Raw genomic sequence first — 17,661 nt, 5'->3', positions numbered from 1 at the left:
TCTCCCAAACCTTGGCTTACCATTGGCTCTAAAGGACTTTCCCTTGCTGGATCCAGCACTTTGCATACACGCTTACACACAATGTATGGGGAAAAAGTGGCCTACAACCTTAACCTGGTCCTAGCTGGAACCCTGGTGATGAAGAGACGGATTTCCATAGCACTTCCCTGCTGCTGTGACTACTGCTACTCCTACTTTAGCAAGCCTCTCTACTGAGGTACCTTTAAACATTTTACAGATATTTTAAGTTGGGTCTGCATGTCGTCTTTGGGAAAAAATAAAAACACTGGTACAAATAGACTGACACCACCGGCCCATTTCCAGCACTGCTGACAAAACCTGAACTATAAAGCATGAAAGTAGGAACCTTTAGAGTGTCTACTGTGTGTGATCCTCACATCACACCAACCAGTAAGCGCTCATCAACAATCCTGCTCTATTGACGCCCATGATCTGAAAGCAGTTTCTTTGGGAGAATGGATGCTGCAGTGGGGAGGGGGTGTTCACACCTGCACCAGATGAAAAAGCCCCCCTTCAACAAAAGACACATTCTAATTCACCCACATTGTTGGACTCTACTGTACGATCTCTTTGAAGCAGATGCCCCATGCCTGTCTGATAACAGCGCCCACTTTGTTAACACAGATGGGATATGTTGCGCATCGATTGTGGAGTAACTCCTGATTTCTGGGATATTGTAAGCTACTAGATGCTATAATTCTGCCCCGGTGAATACAAACAAATGAGCAGCCATTGCTCTTTTCGCCAGTCTTGAGAAAAATATTTATTTTTTAAAATTCCAGTTGCTGCTTTTGCTTGATTGTCTATTGATGATTTGCTTAAAAAATAATGTTTTTTTCGTTTTTCTTTTCTTTTCTTTTTCAGGGAGCATAGTGTACCTTGGAATGATGGTGGGCGCGTTCTTCTGGGGCGGCCTAGCTGACAAGGTGGGAAGGAGACAGTCCCTTCTGATTTGTATGTCTGTCAATGGATTCTTTGCCTTCCTTTCATCATTTGTCCAGGGCTATGGTTTCTTTCTCTTCTGTCGCTTGCTTTCTGGATTTGGGTAAGAGTTTCTGATTTCTCTGCTACTTTCCTTGGCTTTGAATTGCTATCTCTGCAGTATTCCTCTCCAGCTGTACCTCTTACGCAGTGTTTACTGACAGAGCACACAGTAAGTGTGAATTAACTTTAGAACTTTTGTACCTGGTCTCAGAAGATGGTGCGGACCTCGTGACTCATGTATCATACTATCTCTCTCAAATTTAGCGGGTAGAGTGCGACAGACTTGTAGAAAGGTCAGAGAAATGAGGCGATGCTGGTCTCAGCGCTTGACCAAGCCTTTGGACAATGCCTGTTCTTACCCTAGCCTTTTAAGATGGGAGTGTGAAGAGATGATGCCTATATCTAAGCAGACACAGGGCACTGACAGACTGCATGGAAGAATCTGAAAAAAACAATTGCTCTTTTGTACACCATAGAGCTATATGAACCAGGTTAAGATTAGGTAGGCTTGACAAATACACAGATATGTAAGACACACATAAACACACTTATATAAACCATACTTATTAATATGTAGCAGTCCTACAGAACTCACAGGTTTAACATATTAATCATAAGTGATTTCAAATCTGGGACTTTGACATGTATTGAGTAATTTACCTTTAGGAGTTTCACATAAAGCTGTACTGCACAATAACATAGGCACATATCAGTTTGTTTTCTTACAAGCTGGGCTTGCTGTCCCTATTAAAGATGGCGGCCAAGATCAGTTTACTGTAGCAAGATGCATCTGCTCTACAAGCGGAGACCAGCACGAATAATTGCAAGCACGGAGAAGTGCTGTAGGACTTGTGACTACCAATAGGAACAGCTTCTGCTTTAAAATTGAAGTACGAACAATGATAGGCACGAAACTCACAATCATTGGTTCTGAAGGTTTAATTTAGAAATATGCGGGAGAAAATAAATGGTTCTAGGCTGATACTTATAAATAGAAAGCAATGCCATCGAGCACAAGGTTTTAATACATGTTGTTGTAAGTTCGTTTAAATGTAACCATAGGGGGCAGTTAAGAAGTGTGTTGCTGAGATTTGCACCTTTGCACATGAAACTTTATAGAGCGATGACAAAAACAGATGAATTTGAAAGTGACCTCCATCTTTCCTAAAGCAAAGGAGCCATCCTGGTTTCAACAATAAGCAAAGGGAATCACCTAAAATAATGAAGCCAGAGGAGAGTTGCGTGGTGCAGGGACAATTAGCGGTCTCTCATATAAAGTAAAACTGCGCATCACCAAGCAGAGTAAATGTAATGTCACTGCCAGCTTCAATACAAACAAGAAAAACAAGAACATAGGTAAAAGAAGGTAGAAGACGATATAGGATCCTAGATTTGAAGATATACACAAAGAACAATTAAAAAACGAGGCTACCTGATGTATAGACTGGAGTAAAACAAAAATTCATATGATGCAGCAGCATGGTGAGAAGCATTCAGTGATGGTGCTGAGAGCACTGGAATACAATAAATTGTTCAGTTCATCACAGTAATTATTTTGTTATGGATTGTTTTTATGCATTTTGAGGCAAATAACCTCCCACTATATTTCATGCGCTATTTCATCTAACAAAAATACTGCATCCTCTACATGGCCCTAACCACAAAGCTGCAAGGTAAATATAGTGTAAGAGGATGTGGAGCTAACAATACAAAATGTAATAATGATGAAGTTGAAGATAATGTAGTGGATGGTCTATTTTTGTAGGTCAATATTAACAACCTCAATATAGTGTCCTATAACTCACCAACCATTTGGCACTTCTGACTTTCTGTACGATGCTTGCCTGCTGCTGATAACAAGTACGTTAGAGTGATGTGAACAGGGGAGATTACACATCCTGTAACATGTATTTCTCAACCTGGCCTGAGCCACGAGATAAAATAACCTCCATTAAAAATGACAGCTTGTGTGGCATGGAGCATGGAGCATGTGTTGTGCAACTAGACACGTTTGTGCTCCTCTCCACTTATTATTTCTATAAATGTTAGCCCCACAACTATAAGTAGTATTCTCAAGTAGAACTGTGCACAGAAAATGCAATAATGATACATGAGTCCGGATCCGACCCAGGGTAAAAACACAGATAATCAATTAGGACAACCATCACACTTGAAGTGTATCCCCCAATTCTAGAAAAGAGAATGAACAGTTCCGGGCTCACTATCACTTGGGACTGTGCTCACTGACAGTGTTAGCACCTCTACTGAGTTCAAAATAAAGATGATTTGAGTGGCTAAAATGCCCAGTAGTACAAATGAAATCAAATGTGAACAAGCATTTTCAATGCAACGGGTCTCGCATTTGCTCGAATTAGAGCTCTTAGCGTTGTAAACTCCTAACCGGACTTTTCTTGCCACAGAAATTAAAAGAAAAAAAATGCAGCGCGATCCAACTATGTAAATCCCAGCGCGATCGCGCTGCGTGGAAAATAAACAGATAAAGTAGTCCGGAAACCATGCTGAAAACATCGAGCCTCGTATGTTTTTAGTAGTTTACCAGTGCTGTGTAGGTGGGCTAAACACCGGAAAAGTCATGACATATGCATGCCTTTCACAAATGAATGTAAGCGGATTTTAAAAAGCAAGCCCACGAACCAATGAAAGTGACTGACGTGACATGGGTGTGGTTGGAAGCCCAAAGAGAGATTACTACCGGGGACGGAGCGCTTTGCGCTCGCCCCTAAAAAAAAGGACAATATCACAGAAGCATAGTTGACCAAAAGAAAAGAATTACAAAGAATTACAAAGGATGCAGACGTGAATGTGGAACATTGACAACATTTAATTGGAAACGTTAGACAACTGCTATGCATGCTCTGATTCTTTCTCCTCTGAACGTTGGTAATGCGATTCTAACTGTGATATTGCAAGCCACCCATATGCCACTAAAAGATTGGCTTGTACGCCACTGTTTTTCTCTACCAAGAAATTTGATCACCTCTTCCCCATACTCACTGAATGGCACTGACTTCCTATTGATGCCAAAATCAGTTTGAAGATGGGTTGTCTGTCCACAAATCAATTATTCCAAAGCCCTTCTCTATTGAACCAACCTAATCAAGATCTCAGGAAGAACTAAGAATATTTTTTTATTATTTTTATTGGACTAGATTTTAATTGCACAAAGGATGCACACAAGCATCGAAAGAAAACAAATCACACCTAAAACACACGTAGGTCATCATTCAAGAAATGTAAAAGCCATAAAACAAAATACAGCAACAATGAGAATAAAACAAAATACTGGGTGCATATCATAAACATGCCATTGCAGAGTAAAGAAATTCTACCAATAAAAGATCATGACCAGTCTTAAACGGGCTGAAAATTAATAAGCATTGGCCACAGCCAATCCCAGATTCTGCCTAGCCCGCTCCTCATGGTAAGGCAATTTCAAGAAAAACAATGTTCAAGAATTTGTACCACCGCAGTATAGTGTTTGGGGCCACCTTAAGAAGCCAGTGTTGGGCCAACATTAATCTTGCCAAGTATATTGAAAAAAAAATCCCCTCCAAGTGAGATGGAACCACTGGAGCATATCCTGATACGAGTAGCTTAGGATCCCATACCACATTAGCTAGAAAGATCCGTTTCAGCTTCCTCATAATTTAATCCCAATGAGATTTAACGAATGGGCAGACGACAAAGATATGCACTGCCTCCACCTGCTCGGCCATACACCGAAAACATTTTGTATCTTGTCTACTCTTCATAGTAGAAAGGCACTAGGGCATAAAATAAAGATTGTTTATAAACTTAAAGTGATGTGCTTTAACCCTCAAAACATTCAAGACACGATGCACCAGTAGATTATGGTGCTTAATATCCTCTGTAGTTATCCCCACACCAAGCTGCTGGCTCCACTTATCTGCCTTAGACTGAAGAAGTCGGTCCTCTCCCCCACTTGAGCCAAATAAATCATTCTGTAAGCAAGACAAATGCTTCCCTTAAGGGGGCTGTTTATCAGGAAATCCAGAAAAACGACTTGAGGTGCAACAGACACCTTCCACATTTATCTTACGTAAAATATGCCAGACCTAAAGGTACCGGAAGAAACCAGCAAAAGGGAGGGAGAGCTGTTGCCGCAAAATCTCAAAAGAGACACACTCAAATAGTTGCCCTAATGTAACAAGATTGAAGCCTTCCCAACATTCCAAAAAGCCCAATGCACTTGCTGAGGCAGGTTAGGATTACATCCCAAATATGTGTAGTTATTGTACAAAGTGCTATTCGGTACTATGTTTTTCAAATAAGACCAGATGGAGTGATACACTTGAAAGGTATTAAATTTAGTCCTTTTAAAATAGTTTGTGTCGATAATACTGACCCAAGGGGCAAAATGATCACCTCAAGGTAGATACTCTAGGAATGAGTGCCCCAGAAATCATGGTTCTCTGTCAAGCACCGTTATTAATCTAGACATAAATGTGGCTAGGTAGGAAACACAAAGATCAGGTAGGGAGAAACCCCCACTTGCCTGAGTCAGATGGAGAAGCTATATCTTGGATATAGGTTTCCGAATAAAATACATTTCTGCCAAGATGCTGCAAAAAGTTTTGAGGCTAAAGAGAGGTATACACCAAAAAAGTTAGAGCTAGCGAAGTCAAATTATAATTTTCATAAGATTATCCCCAGATGTAACCTGTTCCACTCATTATAGGTTTCTGTCCTTCTCAAAAAGATTTCACCATAATTAAGCTCAATTATTTATTCAATTTTTAATGATACCTGAACCTCGAGATATGTTGGTGACCGTACCCAAAGCCTATCTAGCTCCATACTAGAGAAATTACTCAGAACCTGAGTCTTATCAATGTAAAGTTTATCCCCAAACTGACTTGCAATTGCATCTATTGTTTACTAAGCGGGATCCAAGGAGGAAGTCAAAATAGCCACATTGTCCGCATAGTATAGGACCGTGAGCTCAAGCTGATGCATACGTAGTGGACGAATACCTTCAGCGCCTTTTAAGGATAGAATATACGGCTCAATCTATAATGCAAATGCCCTGAGGTGATAGAGAGCACCATTGCCGAGTACAACTGGTGAATTGTTATAGAGTACAAGAGAGTACCGGAACAAAAAACCCTGGCCATCAAACCATTGTACAATTGTTGTACCCAGCTGATAACCCTTGGTCCAAAACCACAGGCACCCATTACTGCCCAGAGAAAAGCCCAGGAGACGTGGTCAAATGCCCTTTCTGCATCTAACATTACCATTCTGACCGTGCCCCCTTCACTGCACCCAAAATCTAATGCAGTATTAGCCACATTGACATGAACAATGTTATCTCTACCTGGTATAAATCCATGCTGGTTCTCATCACCAAACCTGAAATCACGGAAGATAACCTATTGGCCAAGATCAAAGTGTAGATTTTTGAGGCAACATTGATTAATGAAATCGGTCGATATAACCCACACAGCTTAGGGTCTTTCCCCTTCTTACGGAAGATGACAATAGTAGTTTCGGACCAAGATTTATGCTCCTGTCCCAAAGATTCAAATGAATTAAAAAGATCACACAGAAGAGGGGTGAGAATATGTAAGAAAGTTATGTAAAGCTCAAGGGGGATTTGATCAGGCCCATACACTTTCCTCCCTGGCTAGTTGATTGACTGTAAACGTAACCTCAGCAGTGTGATTGGATCTCCTAGCTAGAACGCTGAGTCCCCATCAGTTCTTGATGATAATGCCTACCAATAAATTTATCAATAGTATCTTTTGAGGGAAAACTGTCCTCCAAATACAGCCTCAGATAAAACCCCTGGAATTCTTCCTGGATGAGTGCTGGATCATTAACCAGTTCCCACTGGCCATTAAGAACTTTCTGAATACTGTTTGGCTGACTCTATCCTTAATCTGGAAAGATAGTATCACCTCTTCTCTTCATTATTTTCAAAAGTCGTTAGACATTTAGCTTGAATGTTCTTAACTGACTGGTTCCAAAGTCTCCTCCAGAGTGGCCTGGCCAATAGTGAATTGAACAAGGATTGACAGAAGACTTCCTCTGTCCTGACTGATTACACTCTGTGCCAAACGAGATTCCATGTGACTGAGGGAAGACGAATGTATGAATCCGCCTTATCCTGCTCCTTTGTATGATAAGAGGAGTATGTCATAGTATACCCCCTGCAGTAGACTTTAAGTGTCTCCCAGAACACTAGAGGAGGCAGAGGTAACATAAAACTCCAAAAACGAATGTGTTCATCGTCAATTAAGAGCCTCATATCAAAGATCCATATCTGAGACTGACGAGACTGAGAAGATTTTTCCACTGGAAAAGCAAAGACAGTGAACTATGATTGGAGATTGCACTAAGATCCAACTGAGTACAAAGGAAGGGTAATATAAAATGACTAACAAGAAACATGTCAATCCATGAACATGAAAAGTGAGGGGAGAAGTAGTAATTAAACTCAGGCTCCCTGGGGGGGACATGTCCATCAGAGATCAACCAGCTGATAGGAACTCATTAGCTGTCACAAAACGACCTTCAGATGTCGCTTTGCCTTGGGAACCATACTCTGATGCCCACAGCCTGAAGAGTCAAGGCCAGGATAAAGAGTGACATTAAAGTCACCACAAAGTATCAATGGATCAGGCCACTGATGGAGCTGAACAAGGAGTCATTAAAAACTGTAGGATCATATTAAGTAGGATCATAAACAATGCACATGGTTGATTGGATTTTTCCCTCGGTAATGATCACGGTAAGTCAGACCATTAGAATCCAGCATATACACCCCATAGTCCAGTGATTATCACGTACCAGGAGAGCAACACACCTCTGAATAGAAGAAAAGTAGGCAGCACAGAATACCCCAAGTCCTTTAAAAGTGGAACTTCCCAATTAGTGAGATGAGTCTCCTGCAGGCAAACAATACGCGGACATGAATGAAAGAGTTCCTCCTTGATTAACCTACACTTATGGGGTGTCTTAATCCCATTTACATTCCAGGAAGGAATGTGTATATGTTGGTTAGCACTATTAGTTATCATGAAGATCGATTCTAAACCAGATGCAACTTAGACCAGATGAAAATGACAGATCCCTCAACAAACATCTACTAAATGTGAGCAAGTGACTGCTAGGTTTCTCCAAATGTTTCTATTTCCCCCACAACTCTTGACACAACCCTTGTCCGCACCTACTCCTTAGTGTACTGCAATCACCCATAACACTGATGTGCCCTGCCCTCATACCCCTGTGAAAATCTCTCTCCACCCTAACCCCACCTACATCCCCACCCCTCCAAACCAAGGCCCATTCAAGGGCAGTCTCCACCCCATTTCACCCCACCCCACCCTTCTGTGATACAGAAAAATAAGCACCATAGCAAGGTACTGTGGGAAGCAGAGCCCCTCCACTCCCCTGAGAGGGCCTAGCTAAAATGTACAAAAAGAGAAAAAACAAGAAAGAAAACAAAACAATAAGAGAACCCTAAGTGACTGAGCCTCACCTTACCATACCCCTGCACATAACAAGAAAGCTTGGGCAAGAAGACATTACAATACCTTACAATACAGCGCATGATTAATGATTAAATTGCATCAAGAAAGGACATAATCAATTAACAAAGACACTACTGGTTAAACTGCCAATAACACCTTACTACCTTGACTGCCATTGTTGCAAGAGTAACTTTTAGAGCATCAAAGCAAAAAATGCACTTCACCCTTGTATTTAACACCTCAAGGTAGCAGGTTCCATTAGTGATACCAATGCCCGAAGGTTTCGGAGAGCAGAAATATGTTCTAAAAGCTGCCATCGCCTGACCACAGTCTTGTGGCAAAAATCCAAGCAAACAATAAACTCGACCCAACAAACTTTGATTGGTGACCTAGGCCAGGCCGCCTGGAAGATTTCTTGGCTCAACAGAAAGTTCCCCACATAGATCAGAATAGCCCATTGATAGCGAGTTGTTGGCCCTCATAGGTGGATAAAAATGAAAGTGGTGAGCCCTCTAAATCATGTCATCCGTGACCCAGTCATTTAATTTAGGAAAGGCCTCCCTGAAGAGATGTATAATATGGCCTTGGAGATTGTCTCCCTCAATTTGTTTAGGGATACCAAGCACCCTACGATTGTTCCACCAGGATCAATTTTCCAATTCTTCTACCCTAGATGACAGAGTGACCAACTGAGATTTGTGCTTCCGCAAATCCATCTTGGCCTCTGCCACTGATGCCTGCAAAGTCACTTGAGTTGATTCCACTTTACCAAGATGTGTGTGAAGAATCTCCATATCCCTTGAAAGTTTTTTCAAGATAACTTGTGTCTTAAGATGTGCAGTTTTCAGGGTGAGAGAATCCTTACAATACTCTTCCCTATGCTACAGTAGAAGGCTGTAGATAGCTAACAAGGTGGGGAAGCAGGTTCACTCACAGCCACAGAAGGTGACCTGGAAGAATCCGCTGCCTCTCCACCGACAGCTGGTATTAACTGGGAACCCCCCGGCAATGCTGGGGAACTAACCGACTCCAGATGTATTTCTAGGAGTAAGCTCTATACCATTGGGTTCTTTAAAGAAGTTCTTCCTCAAACATTGGTATAGGATCAAGTGTCCCCTAGTGTTACCAGGTTTCTCAATTTGGGTACTTGTAAAAGAACCACTTTATTATCCTTAACAGTCAGCCACTCTGTAAAACTGGTAATTGCGTCACTGCCAACAAGCTCATGCTCTTTGGATTTGGAATCAGATAGACTCTCTGTATCTGAGAACAAAAAAGAGCCTCAGGAGGTTCCTGTAAAGCAGAAGCCTAAGTCAGTGTTTGCTGCACAGCTATAGCTCCATTGACATCACCATCGCCAATTGCCACCCTGATTGCATCAGCATTGACCGGAGCCGCTGTCCTCTTCAAAGGGGGTTGAAAGCTGATGTCCAGCCTCTAGAGGATCATTGATGATGCTTCAGACACTGCTGCCAGCCCTAGATTCTCAGTGGTGGGGCTTCCTGCCAGGGCCTTCTCTTGTCTTGTTTTGCCTCCGAAATCTTACCCTGATATTGCAGCTTGCAGGTCTTGGCTACCGTCTGTGCAACAAATGGCATTGCATCCCACCCCCGCTACTTCCCCTGCTGCCTGAACTGGCCCATCAGAACTCATCTTAATGGTCAAGGCCTTAGTGGGCTGGAGCCTCTTTCTCCCCAACTTCTGTGGACTAGGAAGAGGGGCTAAAGACATTCAGGAGGCAGCACCCCCTACCTATTGCTTTGGGAGGCATCCTAAAAAACAGGGGATGGGAGTGGTAAGTCCCAAGAAAGGCTGACACAAACAGCTTGCAGTAAAGGGTTGTTCCTTAAGTAGATACTACTGAGAAAAAAGCCAGTGAAGAGGGAGCAAAAATAAGGTTACTGTCCAATATCAAAGGGCCCCTAACAAGTTACTTTGTAGCAAAGGCTGGTGAATGGTGGCATTAGTGGCAGTAAAATAAATACATTCAATTCACCCAGCTGGCCTCCCGGGACAATAACTCCATCTCCCTCACCCGTTAAGGAGCAGCTTCCTTCTACCCCTATCACAGGCTCTCTCCAGCACAGATGGATAGCACTGGATGAGCCCCAGTCCTACTAAGAATCTTAAAATCAAAGAAAATGTTCCACTAGAAACACCCTTACTCCATACTTTTCATGCTCTACAGCAGATTTTCTCAGTAGCAGCTTCAATCTTCTGAAACTCCCTTCCTAACGAAAAACAGAACAGCACCAACTTGTAACTTTTCCCATCTTCTGTTAAAGGCACACCTAGTTAGACTGCTCCTGTCCAATAGCTCTGCATTGTACAACAGGATCTTAGTCTTGCTCCCACTTTCAAAGTCAAATCTGATCGATATATATATATATACAGTTTTTGCCCATATTCCTTTATTCTCCCACCCCTAACCCTGTTTTATTTACTTTTCTCTGGATTTTCCTACTCTTTTCTACACCCCCAGTTCAATCCCACCTCCTCCTCTCCCCCTGCTCCTTTCCTATGTTTCCTTTCCACTCTATTACTCGTCCCATTCCTCCATTTATCACCCTCCCTATTATACATCATTGACTACTTACCTAATTTATGGTTCAAATCTGTTTTAATTTTATGGAACTCAGTCAATGGGTAACAAGCAGTGCAAGTTAATGTTCTGAGCCCAGAAGTATAATAAAACACTAAAAAAACAACCCCAAACGTTCCCTACTCTATGTAGCTGCGCCAAGTGTGTAGGGAGTGTGGCAGTGCCCCCAGAGTGCTAGAATGGTTTAATGAGCTGCAATTAGAGCAAAAACGATGGCCCTCATTATGTCATTGGTGGTAAAAAACGCCTACCGCTTCGGCGACAGCCGCGAAAAAGACCGTCGCCACAGCTAACAGCCGTCCGCCATATTATGACCACAGCCGGATTTCCGCCAGAAGGATGGTAGAAATCTGTCTGTGGCCATGCCGGCAAATGGCAGTAAGGTGGAGCTGCTGCCACCAGCAGCGCCACGCCAGTAGACCGCCACCAGCCGTATTATTACCCCTCCTGCTGGAGGATGCCCTAAAAAACAGGTAAGTGGGTGCTCCAACAGGGCAGCGAGTGTTGTGTGTATGTGGGGTGGTGCGTTAATGTTTGCGCATGCATGTATGCAGATGTGTGTTGCGTGTTGAATGTGTGTGCATGTATGGAGGTCTGAGTGCGTGTATGTTGTGTTCTGTGAATGCGTGTCTGCGTGTATGTATGAAAGTGTGTGCAGATCTGTGTGTGAATGGATGTATGCATACCTAACCACGAAAGCCAAAGTAGGTTCTGGTAGTTTAAAGTCACAGTGTCTGCCACCATTGAGGCTAGTCAGATCCCCAAGTAGTGGATGGAGGATGACGACCATTGTATGTGGAAAGGGCTGGAGGGCTGCACTTCTATGTGTGGGGGACCACTAAGTTGAGGGCTGGGAATTATGGACATTGATCTGGAAGCCTGAAACACCCCGAAGCTTGCTGTCTCCTCCAAGAATGCCAGCAGGGCTGTTGACAGATCATCTAAGGCCGCTATGACATTGTCCATGTACAAGCAGATAGTGTGTTCCTCCCCACCCAAGCGTACCCCAGTGATGTTCGGGTGGTCTTGTATCCTTAGGGCAAAGGGCTCCATATATAGTAAAAACACCAGGGGAGTTAATGGGCACCCTTGCTCTGTTCCCCTGTAAATGGGAAAGGCGGTCGAGGTGTGACCGTTTACTCTAACAGCCACTCCCGGGTGGTCATAGCTACTTAGTATCCAGCTACGAAACCAGTTGCCAATCCCGAAATGAGCGAGTGTCACCTTTTTATAGTGTCAATCTACTTGATCAAATGCCTTTTTGGTGTCTATTGCCAGAAGTAAGATTTCACTTTCAGAGCACCCTGCTTCATCAATTATATGAAGAATTTGCTTAGTATTATCGCTACATTGCCATTACGGGACAAAACTTGCTTGATCCAGATCCAGGGCTATCAAAGCAGGCATTAGCAAATGTAGGCATGCTGCTAGTATACTGGTAAGCAGCTTAGCATCTATGTTGAGGAGAGATATTGGGTGATAAGACCCGCACTGCCTTTTGCCTTTCCTGGGCTTGGGAATAATGACTATGGATGCATCCATCATGAATGCAGCCATAGTTAGAGGGCTAGAGATGAAGTTAAATAGGCAAGTTAATATTGGAGCCAGTGTGTTGCAAAAGGTCTTGTACAATATGGCTGGGAAGCCATCCGGTCCTGGTGATTTGTGAGGTTTCTGGCAAGCTATGACTGATATTACTTCCTCCACTCAAATTGGACAGGTCAGTTCATCTGACTGCACTGCAATAAGCCGAGGTGTGTGTGGGCTATGCAGGATATATTAATATTATCTGAGGCTCTAGCCTGTGCCGAGTAGAGGTCCTCGTAAAAGCACTGGAACTGGGCAACAATGAGGTTGTCCCTCTCAATCACAGCATCGTCACTGATCAACAATGTCTCAACCCTCATAGTCTGCCTTTGGGCAATTAGTCGGTTGGCTAGGAATCGACCACAGTTATTCCCTCCCACATAGAAGGAGTGCTTAAGATGTAGGATAGAAAATTATGCTGTAGCAATATCTATGCTCACAAGTTGTTTTCTGGCGATCTCTAGCTGCCACCATATCCTGGGAGTGTACATACAGTGATGGTTGTGCTCTAACTCCCAAACCTGCTGTTGGAGCTGCGCCCGCTTCTCCTGGTGCAGTTTGTTATCAACTGTGGAGATCGCAAGAAACTCACCCCTTATGACTGCCTTGGAAGCATCCCATAAGAGTGAAATGGGAGTGTCCTTTATGTCATTAATAGTCAAGTAGTTGCAAATTGCTTTCCCTATTTGCTTAGTCATGTCAGATCTCTGAAGAAGGGTCTCCTAGAGACGCCATGGCTAGTGTGATTGTGTCCTCAGAGGGAGTGGTAGATCTGGTGTCACCGCCACATGATTGGAAAGGGGGTGTGGCTCTATGTAAATCACAGTTACCATGCCCTGTAAGTCAATAGTCCCTAATAAGTGGTTGAGGCGAGTGTAGGTTGTGTGCAAGAGAGTAAAATGTGTAGTCTCAGGACTGTGAATGGGAGGCCCTCCACAAGTCCTGTAACCCCATTTCCTGCAACCATCTTGTTCCCTCACTCAAAATCTCACCTACTCCCCCTTGTCGAATCGCAGAGCGTTCCATACTGTTAAGGAATACCAAATTAAGGCCTCCCCAAGGAGAACTAGCCACACCCTGGATGCTGTAGTTTCGGCTACAGCTTTTCAAATTAAGTGTTCCTGTCCCTCATGCAGGGCATAGATGGAGCCCAGAATAAGGGTGTACACCCCAACACTCACCTGGTAGACCCACAGACTACCCCTAATTTCAGTGAGTTTGTCCTCTACCTTCCCACTAAAAGACTTGAACTTCAGGATAGCCACCCTGGCAGTCTCACTGGGTACTGAGGAATGACCTTGTTGCCGGACATTCTGTGATTATGGGAAATGCCAGTCTCCTTACCATGCATGTCTCCTTGAGATGGTACCAGGTAGGAAAAGATACCTCTCCTTTTAACAGGGTTGTTAAGGCCATTCACATTAAGAGTGATGATATGTAATGTATCGTGTGTGGAGATGTTTGAGTGTAATCGCTGAGACAATTGCCACTTGAAGGAGTTTCCCATGTACTTTATGTGCGCTATCGAACTGTAAAGGCCTGGTATTTGATGACGTGATGTGAGAGTGTTGCTCTTCTGTATCCATGAGTATCAGTTTCACCAGTGTAAGTCTCCAGCATGACGCTTCGCTCTTGGGTGATGGTCTCGAGATCTGGTTGCATGCCTCTGGGTGGAGGCGAGTTCCTCTGCCATCCGGAGCATCTATTGGCTCTGCAATTTGAAGGTCTGTTGAATCAGGGTCAGGTTCGATTCCCAAAAGCTCACATGCAGCAGTCTCAAAGGGGAGTTGTTAGAGCTGCCCCTCCCTTCCATGTGGAATGGATGGCCCCAGGAGTAGGATACGCCCTTCTCTTGCAAATGAGCCATTACTGGGTTAAAGTCTTGTCTCTTCTGAAGGGTAAGTGCAGAGAGATCTTGATGCAGCATCAAGGTTTTGCCTCTAAATCATTTCTTCATTGGAAAGTCATGGACATACACCAAGACTCAGCCGGGCGAGAGTTTGTTGAGAGTGGGAGGCCCACTCTTTTCACCATGTCCAGCTGAATGTCGGTTTCCAGGATCTCTAGGATCTGAGCAAATAGAGTTCTGATGTAGGTCCCCACATCACTCCGCTCCACAACTATAAGGGCCCTCTAACACAAATGTTATTATGTCTTGTTCTGTTTTCTAAGTCTTCTGCGTGTACTTGTAGGTCAATATGTTGCTCTTTGAGGTGAATGATTTCTTGTTGGAGTTTGTCAAATTCTTCATTTCTGCTAGACGTGTTGGCTTCTAAGGTGGAGACTCTGTTGCCTATTTCAGCCAGGTCTATGCGGACTGATTTCAGGTTCTGGGATAACTCTCTTTTGACCGTTTGAAAATCATCTTTGAGAGAGAGAGACAAAGAAAGCTCCTAGAAAGGAGCAGGTTACTGGGTCCTCCACATCAACGCTTTCCTGTAGTGAGTCTTGGATAGACTGGGGAGCCGGTCAATAAGTACAGACCCCGCCAGCTTTGGGAGCATCTCCTTTGGGGAATGGTCTTTCTTGGCCCGTGTGGCTACCATTGTCAGGAGCTCTAGCCACCGGCAATGCTTCTGATTGGGCACAACACTGAGACCTGTTAGGGCTTTTTAGGTACAAGAAGCTGTGGTGAGCGTGGGTGCTCCTAAGCGTGTGAGGCAGAGGAGGGGCTGAGCTCTCAGGCCTTGAAGCTCCTGTTTTTTTTTCTTGCGGCTTCTGCAGATTCAGAAGCAGATAAAGTCTCAAGAGTGCTGCTGGCAACTTGGGGCATTCTTCTCACAAGGTCCCCCCAGACGGTCCCCACATCAGACAATGAATAGCATACTTCAGCCGGTTGAGGTTCTCTTAGGGACCCAGCAGTTGTTTCTCAGCTTTGGTATCGTTGGTGATGGAGGGTGTCTGCATGACCACAAAAGTGGAGTGGCACCCCGCACCTCTGTTCCCTAACTGGAGTCTATGCAAACTCCTGACCGCGTCAGGTGGGCCCCTTTAACAGGGTGTTGAGGCACAGAGGCCAGTAGCCAATGCATGATCAACAAGCTGCAAACACAGGGTATAGAGGAGTCCTCCCTGCACCTGTAGGCCATGTGGTGACTACCTCCATGCACCACTATGTGATCCCAGGTAGTATGTGGGCCCCTCTGCAGTCTCTGAGGGCGGGTAAGTTTGAGCAGTGTCTTTATAGGCATAGCCCCTCTGGGAGTGGAGCTCCCACTTGTGGTCCAGAGGGTTGACTCGGCCACCAGGCCCAACAAGGGAAGCGTGTTGCGCACTGCCTACCTCCTTATGCTTCATCGAATTTCTACCTCAGCATCTCATCTGGCCAGCCCCCTCTGTACTTGCCAAGCCAACTGATGCCGTCTCTCTCATGGGTCCATCAGCTGTCATCCACAGGCTAAAGGTGTGGTTGTGCCCTGCTAAAGGTGGTAGTGTAATATGAAGGCAGCACTCGCTTTGTTCGCACGTGCAGTGCTTTGCAGACTGGGCCAAATCATGGGTGTGCAGCAGACAAGGAGGTAATAGGGCCACGTCAAAGCTGTCTGGAACCCGCAGGCTGCTGGCTTTTCTTTGGAGATGTGCATTTGAAGCCAGAAATAAAACAGATTCTCAATGCCACAAAGTAGAAACACCAACATGACTTTGAAGGATTTTGCAGACACTTAGGATATGATGTACCTACCCAATGAATGTTGATTCGGGAGCTGACAATAGTAGCGTGATATTACCTTTTAGATTCAGATAATAATCTCTTTACAACCATATAATTATAAAGTATAAGTATATCCCTAAAATATATAGAAATAAATACAGCAAGAGTAACATAACAGCCACTGACATGAGGAGAGAAATGGAATTGGCTGGTGGTGGATTAAGAGGAGGCTGCATGACAAAAGCCTGCACCAACAAGCCAAACAATTAATCAATTTTTCAGAAGAGAACTGAGAATGACAAAAGATGAACCAGTTCCCATGGTCCTAAAATGCCTTAACAATCCTCAAGCTGAAATTAAACTGACATAAAAGATGTAAGTGTCACACTACACTGAAGACTGATATAGCACCACTGAGACATATAACCAATGTGACTGAGCAAGCTGTCCAGTAAGTGTAGTCACTTAAGAGCAATGCTACAATTGCCTTTTCTTGGTGTGAGGGCATCAGAAAAAGAAGTAGACAAGAGGAACTATTGATGAGAGACCTATTGTAAGAAGTGGATGGCCAGGACATAGCCCACTAACTCAGCATAGACCGATGCTACACCCAGAAGGAAATTATTAATCACAGATAGAGTAGAGTCAGATCTGCAAGGGCAACCAAGAAATATGCTGCTCAAACTTCACTTCTAAGCAGGGAAAGACAAAATAATGCTGTCGTTGGGAACATGCTCAACCGTATCATGACATCAGATCCGCAAAGATCTACCCCAGATTACTTTTGACTGTAATAATGCTTTCACACCCTTAAATAGCAGAGCTGTTCAGCACATGTATGGGTGCATGTGTATGCTGGGTGTATGTGTGCCTGTTAGTGATACAATACATAGAGGACTATGGGTTCCATTTTGGGAGACCCAGGGCTAACTGGAGGCGCATGAGGTGGTAGAGGATTTCTCCCAGACAGATGTATGGATTGCTGCATTCCTGAGAGCTGGGTGGGACACACACTGGAGGAAGAAAGAGCCAGGCTTCCCCTGTACACTTCAACGGGTGCTCTATGAAAGGGATCACTTGAAAAGAGCCTGGGCACATCATTAAAGAGATGAGGCTAATAAGAGAATGATTAAGAGTAGGGCACTGAGGCCCTGGGGAAACCGTTTGATCCGAATGTCACTCTGATTGGCGTCCAGGTTTGAACCTGTAGTAATTCCCATGACCTGATCATATTTTGAAAAACCCCTGCTGTGCCACACTGTTTTCTGGAGGAAGCGCAGAGTGGACCCTTCAAAAGG

The 17,661-nt window shown here is 44.0% G+C and overlaps 1 protein-coding gene across 1 annotated transcript in view; it reads left to right on the top strand.

Annotated features, from left to right (window-relative positions):
* The window catches only part of SV2C (synaptic vesicle glycoprotein 2C), a 588,766-nt gene that overhangs the window by 312,215 nt on the left and 258,890 nt on the right, over positions 1 to 17,661 (top strand). The window contains exon 3 of the mRNA XM_069223649.1: positions 886 to 1,066. Coding sequence (XP_069079750.1) covers positions 886 to 1,066 — 181 coding nt within the window. The remainder of the gene's footprint in view (positions 1 to 885; positions 1,067 to 17,661) is intronic.

The sequence above is a fragment of the Pleurodeles waltl genome, chromosome 1_1 (genome assembly GCF_031143425.1).
Source record: "Pleurodeles waltl isolate 20211129_DDA chromosome 1_1, aPleWal1.hap1.20221129, whole genome shotgun sequence".
Lineage (NCBI taxonomy): Eukaryota > Metazoa > Chordata > Amphibia > Caudata > Salamandridae > Pleurodeles > Pleurodeles waltl.
Note: the sequence above shows the minus strand (reverse complement) of the source record. Positions and strands in the feature narration are given on the sequence as shown.